The 10869-nt window shown below is 32.3% G+C and overlaps 1 protein-coding gene across 1 annotated transcript; it reads right to left on the bottom strand.

Annotated features, from left to right (window-relative positions):
- Positions 1 to 1006: 1006 nt before the first annotated feature.
- LOC127711264 (collagen alpha-1(XX) chain-like) lies at positions 1007 to 7362 on the bottom strand (the record flags this gene model as incomplete). Its single annotated transcript, XM_052217265.1, has 6 exons — positions 1007 to 1119; positions 2848 to 2874; positions 3173 to 3267; positions 4780 to 4809; positions 5459 to 6019; positions 7320 to 7362. Coding segments are annotated over 5 exons (735 nt in total), but the record flags the coding sequence as incomplete, so codon positions are not given.
- Between the last annotated feature and the right edge of the window lie 3507 nt (positions 7363 to 10869).

Raw genomic sequence — 10869 nt, 5'->3', positions numbered from 1 at the left:
TGAATATTAGCATTCAGTTGAGCACCTCACTCGAATTGAAATGAACCGAGACAACATGGAGGTACATTCAATTTTGTGCGCACAACTGCATTGCATTCTTTACAATTTTGGTAATGGTTAAGGACCAGTTTGGGAAACAACGTGTTATGTAAGCCGATATATGTCTCAAACATTCAAAATGTTGAGTTTGAACGGTAACCTCTCAGTGGCTCCCTAACAAGTAAGTGTAAAAAGACAAAGTGTTTGAAAATAAAAGTTAATTTTTTAACCAATAGAAGATAACTGTAAAAATAATCACCCACGTACTGCAAGTGTTTACCAGACAGAACATTTCAAATTGTTTGGCTTGAAATGTGCGTACATGTACTTTGAAAAATCGTTTAGATTTGTTCTGATATGGCAAGGTCCATATTTTCTATAGAAACTCCTTAAAACAGTAGGTACACAACTTCATGATGCAATACAGTCAATTCAATGCATCCAGATGTTGATTTATGAAATCAGAGAAAAGCGCCGTACTATCTGTCGTGTGTTAATACAAAGTATTTTTTCCAAGAGTTTCTTTAAGAGCAAACTTAATAGTTATAAAATGTTATTAGGTTCTTACTATTCACTGACAAATTCTTTATAATTATATCATTCGTCAAGGAGGATTCTAGATATAAAACAACAACCGACAATGAAAATCATCAGTTGATGGAGAACAGCTGACAATACGTTAGATATTTTGCTCATTTTTGATTTTCGTACGGTAATCTGACGTTGCTAAACTCTGCATCATTTTGACCATAGTGGATAGTTGTCTCATTGGCAATCATATTACATATCCTTACTTCATTTTGTCTTAAGGGGTCAACATTTAAAATGAACAAAACCAAAAAAGCAGCAAAAACTGATGTTAACATTGTACCTTTGGAATATACTGTTTATTAATTTTCAGAATAATAGGTCTATTGAAGGAATCTATGAAAAATGATAAATATACTGTAGATATTTAGATATTTATAAATTTATTACTCATGCAATGAAAGATGTACGACATGTATTAAAGAAATTGGAAGTCGTTGAAGTGTCTAAAAATGAAAATCATCTACATCGCTGGTCCCGGTCAAGGTGTTCCTGTAAGTAAAGATATGATTAATATGTTATACCGTTAATGCAAAAACAGACGAAAATAACAAAATGGAACTTTTAAAAATATGAATTGAGGTATTATAGGGGAAACACCTAAAATCTATCAAGGGAATCACGACAGTGTAAGGCAATCTACAACCTATAAAAATATAAAAAAGGGACATATTGATGCTGATTGTAAGTGTCCATATATGTTTTAGGATGTACTTAGGTGAGGTTTAGGAATTTGTGTCAAATGTTCGGACTCCTTGTTTTTTTTCCTACGATACAGGGTCAAATATATTGCCCATTAACACCCATTTTTCTTTTCATATAAGACTTCAATAGCTCATAAGAGGTCATTTACCAAAATTTAAGCAGATTCTAGATTTCTTTCTTTCGATTTGAGACCCAAATAATACCAATGCAAAATAAGGTAAAAGTCCGGGTCAGTCTTTTCCCCGCCATTTTTTTTAAATTAGATATCTCGAAAAGAAGCTACACAACCTATCAATATTTTAGCGTATTTTGTTCCTAAACTAATGTTATTCTGACTTATAGTGTCAATTTTGAATTCTAAATTTTTTATTTAATTTCACCTAACTACATCCTTGACACACATTGAATCTTATAAGCAATTCGAAGTCAAATAAAGTTTGTAAATGCCTTGCGTGGATTCTACATGTATACAGAACTTATCCTTTTGAGTAGGCATTTTGAAGAAAAAAAAAGTTGATACAAGGCCGAAATTTAAAAGGCATAAGTCAAAGACCAATAGGCAATACCATTACCAAACTGAAAAACGATGAAAACACAAACAGTCTACAAAATACTGCAAATAATACGAAAAATCGAGCATTACGAACCCCATCAAAACCCAAGGATGATTTTGACCATCAAACACCTTATTAGAATTAATATAAAAAGAGCAAATGTTTACAAGTATGTTCATCCTATCGTGTATTACACCTGGCGATTCATTTGTAAACTGCAACTTATAAAATGTCAACAATACAGATTAAGATTGTGCATTTGTGTTAAAAGAACACAAAAACAAAATAAAGTGTTGAAAGAAATAATATCTCTAATGCTATCACCTGCCTTTTAAATATCCCACCACCAATTGAAACAGTCATAGTTTTCCAGAATGTTTCACCTCTGTCTTGATCACCATAGTTGTGTATTACATATATTATAGATTTAATATATAACACTGAATCCATGCATGAAACAATATACTATCATTAAAACTAGGCATGGGAGTGCATGAAATATTAAAACTAGAGTGATTGGTGCCATCTTATATTTGAAATCAGCAAACGTCTTTTGAAAATTATGACTACCGATATAACTCCGTACAAAATGATATCAACGAGAGAATGAATTGACTTATATAGAAATAAGAAGATGTGGTATGATTGCCAATGAAACAACTCTCTACCAGAGACCAAATGACATAGAAGTGTACAATTATAGGTCACCTTACGGCTTTCAACAATGAGCAAAGTCTATACTGCATTGGCAGCTATAATAAAAGGCCCTGATATGACAAATGTAAAACAGTTCAAACGAAAAAACTAACGGCCTGATTTATGTACAATACAATGAACGAAAAACATATATGATATGCAGCAACAAACGACAACCACTGAATTACAGGCACCTGACCTTATCCTTATTTCATGGAACATATCTAAAATATGTTTAATTTTAAAATCGTATTTTTGGATTTACCTGTTAATGAAGATCCAGTGCCTAAATCTGTAAAAGAACAAAAGAAAACTCATTTTGTGCAGTATTACGTCTTACCGTTTTTCTTTTACGAACGCAAAAGTAGGCTATCAATTTCTTATTATTTTTCATCCGTTAGAATGTTTAGCAGTATTACTTTCGACAAAGAAATTTTAAGTTTTATGTTCAATTTTCATATTATACTTTTTTAACGTTTTTTTACAGGGGGTTGGTAGTAAAAATGCAAAACAAAATCCAGTTTTATTGGAAACTCTTTTTTTTCAATATAGATAATAAAGTGATTTGAAAGTTAGCAATTCGTACATACAGATGTGGTTGGTTCGCTAGTGGTAGGTTCTGGAGTAGAACCTATTGTAGTTGGTTCAGCAGTTGTCGGTTCTGGGGTGGTTCCAGTTGTCAGTTCTATAACATAATAAGACACGCAGTTATGGCTCCTTTTTTATTTAAGATGAGTTCAAAACATTTGGAATATTTCAATCTCTCATTAAAAAGAGTCGGAAAATACCAAAAGGATATGCCAACTCATAAGTCGAAGACAAACTAACAACACCATAGTAATAAAAAAACGAAAAAGACCAGAGACAAACAACAGTCTACATAACTTTGAATAGAAAACTAAGGACTGCGCAACACAAAAAACAACCAAAAATGGGGGTTATCTCAGGTGCGTCTTCAGGGAAAGCAGATCCTGCTCCATATATGACACCCATCATGTTGCTCATGTAAGTACAAATTCGACAATGTCTCATTAAAGAAAATGATTACTTCAACTTTACCGCTTCAAAACCTTGGTTTGATAGTTTCTTCTGTAACAGATATACTCTTTCTAGGAAACCATGTAAGAATAACGCAAGCTCTATCTTTTGGATACTAAGTTTTATGGCATGATCTATTACACTCTTTAAAGATATGCGTTTAGCGTTCTTGATGAAACACTTATTGCATATCATAGTTGTTTTGTTGATTTTCGACGAAATGATTAGTTGTTTAAAGCCTTTCTTTCGTAGGTTGGTATGTCCTTGTTCTTTGAAGTTTTTTTTTCACAAAAAAATAAAGAATAAGAAAAAAAAAACGAAATTACAAACAATTTTTGAAACACTGCTGAGAATCTACAATTTTAGCAACATACATCCACTACAAAATGATGAGAACTGAGGTGTTTTGGAACAGTAAGCAGTTTTCTACTGCACAATAAATTTTCATGCTTAGTACTTATTATGGTTTTTACAAAGTCATCATCATGAAGTACTATGATCTTTCAATCACTAAGATAAAGACTGAAAAATGACATTTTATCTTAAACAAACACGACGAATAATGTACCCAGGTAAACATAATCAATTTCTTGAGTAGTTGGGAAATTCACACCTGATTAATCAAAGGGGTGATATTAAGAAAAAAATCAACACTTATCAAATCAGATAACTAATAAGAGAAACTCGTCATCAGTTAAAGCTTACATCGATATAAAAAGCATATCGTTGGACACTTTTGAACGCCATTCTTGTATTATAAACGCATAAGTATGTAAAAAAGATTGAATGCGAAAAAGGGTATTTAGCAAAAGCTGTATTGTTTAGTTAAAATAGTTCTTTTTAAATGTGTATAGTGTGATTCGATCTGATGTTCAGATTTTTTTGGTCACATAACTAGTCACCTATTTCTTTTTTTTTCTTTTTTTTTCATCAAAGAGTATCCCGGAGTCTAACTTTAAACTATTGATGATGTAATAGGAAGAAAATATGAGAAACTATATTGGTCAGAAAATATTTTAAAAAATATTAAAATGCTATAAAACTTTGAGAAGTGTACGCAAGGAGCTGTTTTTTTCGAATTGAATTAAAGTAATTTAAGGTAAGCATGATCTATATCATCGATGTCATTTTCAAGGAATAGAAAACAAAAACTTTTTACCTGGTGTTGTTGGAGGTGGGGTAGTTTGATCTGAAAGTAAAATGATAGAAAATAACACAAAGACAAATTTACCGTGCTGTTTTAAAACATAAAATTGTTAAAACAAGCGTTTAACGTTGACGAAATTACAACAATTTTAACCATTTTCTTTAACAACAGTGTTATTGCTAAAACAACTGTAAAAACTACAACAATTACACATAATTCTCTTTTTTTGTTATTCCAAAAGTTACTGCTATACTAAAATCACACAATTACAAAAAACACACGTTACATTTCATGTCAGATATCTCATGTTTTAAAATCTGAGTTTTATTTTTTGACAAAGTAGAACACTTGTTCCTCTTCCGATGGAAATTACGTTATAATCGTAGATGTTAGGGTGCATTTTTGACTGTGTATTAATAAAGGAGCCCACAAAATGACCGTGTCGTTCAAATGATCTAAGCTACAAAACCTTGAAATAAAAACTGCACATACGTTAAAAAATTTTAACGACTACAACTGCTTTGACATTGCCATGTTTTGGATAACATTTTACATTAAGCTTTGAATTCAATATAAAGGTTTGCCGATTTAACTTTACATGCTTTAAAAACCCCATTTGTAAAACTTATATACAAAACTATTGTAAAATTGTAAACCCCATTGTAAGATGTCATTGGTAAAGGTTACTTACGAGCGATGCATGAAAGTTGATGAATGTCACCAAAAAATTTGGTAAGTGAGTTGAAATCATCCACATGCAAAACATATTGTGAGCCACTTGCAATCGCAGAGAGTTCAGTTGTATCAACTCCACTACCTATTCCTACCCCAATTATTACTATTTGGTCCTGCTTTAATTTAGCTGCTTCAACTAATGTCTGCGAAGGATCTGTTGCCTTTCCATCAGTTATAACAATCAGAAAATTCTTAGCATCTGGTCTGTCGCCTGATGCTGCTGTAAAACTATAGTCTCTAGTAAACGCCAAGGCTGAACTGGTGTAAGTACCACCCGCTTGATAGGCAATTGAATTGGTCTCGTTTACTATCGATTCTCGGTCTTGGTATTCGCTCAAATTGAATTGACTGACAGGTTGATTAGAAAACGTTACAACACTGACTTGAGTATCGTTAGGACCTATGACAAATCGAGATAATGAATTGGAGATGAAATTCTTTTCTTTGTTGAAATTATTGATTCCAACTGATCCTGATGCATCCAGCAGAAAAACGAGATCTGCCTTGTCGTGACAATCTGAAATGAAAAAAAAAACATCTTCTATCAAAGAAAATATTGCTCATTATATCAATATATTTATCTAAGGCATATAAAAAATTGTACATTCGTAATATCGCAAAAAGTCAGATGGAATTGGTTTGAAATCCGTTTTTGCGTTGATACGGATATCAGTAATATACGTTTAAAAATGTATAAGCTTTATACCCCCTCAAATACCAGAGTTTTTTTAAGGTGGTGCTGCTAAATCGTTAGTTTCCTTTGTAATGTTTTATTGATTCCTTTTTATTGTTTTTTTTTTCTTCTTTTGCCTTCCTATTGTATGTCCTTCCTTCACGTGTAATTTTCAAATGACCACATATAATCTGTAATTGTTTTTTTTTTTTTTTGTGAAAAAATAACGACTACGACTTTAATGTCACGAGGCTGTCAATTCAGTTGGTATACTACTATTTGCAGACTGCAACCTATCACAACCCCGAGGATACACCGGGATATATAAATTGATTTAAGGTTTTCCGTCTGAGATTACGACTCCTCTACAGTAGGAGCCTGTTTTACTTTGTATATACATCATTACGAAGCAATGCCCAACAATCTCACGCCTTGTGTCCCTGTCTTTGCACGTTACAAAATTTTTGCGAATTCTGAATAAGGGGTTCATGGGTGGATGACCTGTTCCTTGGTAAAATGTTTTCTTTTGGCAGTCTAGATTCATCCACTCTTCGTCCCGGTCAATGTAGCCTACCTATTTTATCTATTGTAAAGTGCTTCTAGTCCTGAATATTCATGAATAGTTGCTAACAGATGGTAAGCAAACTTCAATCAATCAGTTAATCTACATATTACTAATCCTACAGGAGATAAATTAAAACTCACATTTGATCTACTGATATTTGGACGCCTGAGAGAACTCGTTGAATATAAAAGCGTAATATGAACAATTGTTTTATTAAGATAAACAGAACAAGTGAAACTGCGAGCTATTGCTCACTAATGGTACCCCCGCCCAAATATGGATAATTTTAGTAGTGTAAAAATATGTAAGTTTTTGGTAAACAGGAAGTTGTTGAGTGATGAATCTGAAAACGCATCACACGGTATAGCTGATTTATATAAACCCTGAAACCAAATTTCAGAAATCCTTATGATGTAGTTCCTGAGAAAGATGCGACGAAAAATATTCATGGGACGGACGGACGGAGGTAAAACAGTATACCCCCACTTTTTTTAAAGCGTGGGTATAATTATAAAAAAGTGCGTATAAGTCAAAAATTAATCTAATATAGAGACGACAAAAATATCATAACGTGAATACCTAATGCAGGTCTCGTTGGCTCTGGTGTTGTCACAGGTTCTAAAATACAAATGTGAAATAATAATATATAATTGTATAGGATTTATCTCATCATTTAAACTTACTAAATATTCTACATTGTGTGTAATGAAGTATGACGAGTATGCACAGTCTTAATGTATGTTTATTTTGACGCACGAAATTTGACCGTTATGAAATATCTAATTCACAGATTAGGATATTCCAATTGTGGTAACCACAATCCGTATATATTCCATCGAATTTGACATCATCGAATGAGACTTATCGCCGATGTTATATATATGTACAACACGACGGGTGCCTCATGTGGAGCTGGATCAGTTTACCATTTCGGAGCACCTGAAATCACTCCTGGTTTTTGGTGGAGTTCGTTTTGTCCTTTTTTCTGCCTTGGTGATGTTAGTTTGTCTTCGACTACCGAGTTTCAATATCCCTTTGGTATCCTCCCCCTCTCTTTTATAAAGTGGTAGCTTCGGTTTTTTTTTTATATTTATCACGAAGTATTGATAAGATATTATACTGTTTTCTCTAATTCTTCGTCAATTTATCCCTTTCTGCACCCATTGTATAAAAAAAAATGTAATCAACGTGTGGTTCGTTTGATCTCAGTTCTTCATTGGATAAAATCCGATTATGACGTCGAATTTACTTGCTTTCCTCTGAATGTCCTATTGTGACGGCATGAAAAAAGGCGACCATGCCTGATGACGTCACATAGAAAGAACACTTCTTTTTAAAGATCATTCGAAAAGACGGAATAAGTTTGCCTGCATATTGTTTGAAAATCATTAGAGAAACAGATTCCACCACCAAATCTCGTGTAATACGATATTTATCCACTCTCGACAGTTAAATTTTAAATATTTAACTGTCTCGAGTGGATAAATATCGTATCACACTCGATGCAGTGGTAGAATCTACCGATAACAAACTCTGTACTAACAATAACAATTTATAATGTATAATCTTATGACGCACAATTCCATGGCTTTAATAGTCCTTATTCGCAAATCGACCTAATTATGCATGAAATATTGACACTGGACGTTATGAAAGCAACAATCAATCAATCAATCAATTTCTTAAATAGCTGAAATATGCAAGAATTTATCAGGGATGATTTTTCTTAGTTATTTAATTGATTTAATTTATTCTTTGCATTTTTTGAACTATTTTCGAAAGTTGCTTGACTTTGAAAATAACACTGTTAAAATGGGTAAGAGGTGTCTTCAGGTAAATTTTAATGATAATGGTATTCAGATAAGATAAAATTTGATTTCTATCTTTACTCACCAACGATGCATGAAATATCATGAATATCTTTGTAAAAATGGCTTAGTGCATTGAAGTCATTGGCATACATGACATATAGAGGACCTGTGGCAATACCATTGAGTTCTTGGGTATCAACCCCGCTTCCTATCCCTACACCAACAATAACGATGTTTCTTTGTTTTAAATTTGCTGCTTCTCTAAGAGTCTGCGCATGATCAGTTGATTTGCCATCTGTGACGACCACCAGAACATCGACTGCATCTAGTCTGTTGCCAGCTTCAGCTGTGAAACTATAATCGCCAGCAAATGCAAGAGCTAAACTAGTGTAAGTACCTCCCGCCGGATATGGAATAGCATTGATTTCGTTTGTAATGGAAGTAATGTTGTCGAACTGGCTCAGGTTAAACTGGTTGTGTGGTTGGTTAGAAAACATAACGACACTAACTTGAGCGTCATTAGGCCCAATATTGAATTGATTGGCTGACTGGATAATAAATTGTTTCTCCTTCTCAAAATTTTCTTGTCCAACAGACCCAGAGGCATCTAAGAGAAACACTAAATCAACTTTCTCGTGGCAGTTATAGTTAACTGAAAAGAAATTTAGAAGAAAAAAAAAATATACATGTGTCTATTTAGAACACATAAAGAAGAAACGAAGAACTGTTGTCAGTATCTTTTTTTTTCTTTCAAATTGTCATAGAAATGAGCCTATCCATTGACAAATGATATTTAAAAGAAGATTTTATAAAATATAGCCAGGGTATAAAGATACCAGTTCATTTATGCTTAGAAGTTTACATACTGCGCCATCTATCTTCACAGTTAAAAAATCTAATGCACTGAACAGAGGCTAATGATACCAAAGTGATATTCAAACTCACAAGTCGAAAACAAATTAACGATGCCATGACAGAATTCGAAAAACGACGAAAGCACGAACAACAGTACACAAAGCACAATATAGAAACTAAAGCCTGAGCAACACAAACCCCACCAAAAATTGGGGTGATTATATTTTGATTGTCAACATACCTATTTCATTGAGTGACACTCAAATAAATGCTAATTATCTATAATACATGCATCTTCAACTTTAAATGCGTCTTTTTAAAACGTCGTAGATGAAAATGGCATGTTTTAATATATGTTTAGAATGTAACTTGAGAAAACCTGTTTTCATTGTTGTTTTCCTTGTGATGAAGGTTTTGATATTAGTTTTTTTTTTTTTTTTTTTTTTTTTTTTGGTATGTTTGATGGTTTTTTTAAATAATTCTTTTTTGTTTTTGTTTGTTTTATCTTTATTGTACTTTGTATTGTTCCGTTGCAGTTTTGCATAAAGTATTTAATTACATAACTTCTACGACACTATTAACCATGATTTCATTGAAGTTTTAAAATCTGTCATAAGACAATTCAAGATTCCCATATTTTTGAACAAGAAGTTTTAAATGCTCTGAATTCTAAAGTAGTTGAATTTCAAATGATAAGCTTTGATCATCCACTTTCAATTAAGAAAAAAAAACACAAATTATATACATGATATATTCGGTCATACCTATTTTAACGACGAAAAACTACTTAGATAATATTCCTCACATAAAAATTAAAATATCCAGACAATAATATAACTCTGCTGTTCGAAAGCACAATTCAAGACTTCGACAAACATCAAACTGAAATTTCGGAGGAAAATCCCTTTTGATGATTAAGACAGGTTTGACGGTTCTCCCTACGCGGTTGTATTACATTTTGTTTACAAAGTTAATAAAAAAAGATATGTTGGATGGTAGCAATGTAGAAAATAGAATTTTATTTTAACATGTTTACTCACAGAAACAGTCCTTTAAATGTGGTGACGCTGAAGAAGAAAACGAAAATTGATAAACCACTTCACTTTTCTTTATAGAAGCATATCTTGGCTCTACGTCCACAATACAGAACTTACGAATAATTAAGGTCAGTTTTTATCTCTAAAAGAATTCTAGTAAAATGATTTATTACATTTAAGAAATGATTTATTATTAATAAATCATTTTCATTTAAATTATTAAGGTCAGTTTTTATCTCTAAAAGAATTCTAGTAAAATGATTTATTACATTTAAGAAATGATTTATTATTAATAAATCATTTTCATTTAAATTTTAGTGATTCGGTTAGAGTGACAGAAAAAGAGGTTGCGCATGCGCTAATTAATAGAAGGGAAAAAAAACTGCATACACGGTATCAAAAAATCATTTTGAAAAATGAACTGGA

The sequence above is a fragment of the Mytilus californianus genome, unplaced genomic scaffold, assembly GCF_021869535.1.
Source record: "Mytilus californianus isolate M0D057914Y unplaced genomic scaffold, xbMytCali1.0.p SCAF_8, whole genome shotgun sequence".
Classification (NCBI taxonomy): Eukaryota; Metazoa; Mollusca; class Bivalvia; order Mytilida; family Mytilidae; genus Mytilus; species Mytilus californianus.
This window is presented reverse-complemented; position numbering and strand designations above follow the sequence as displayed.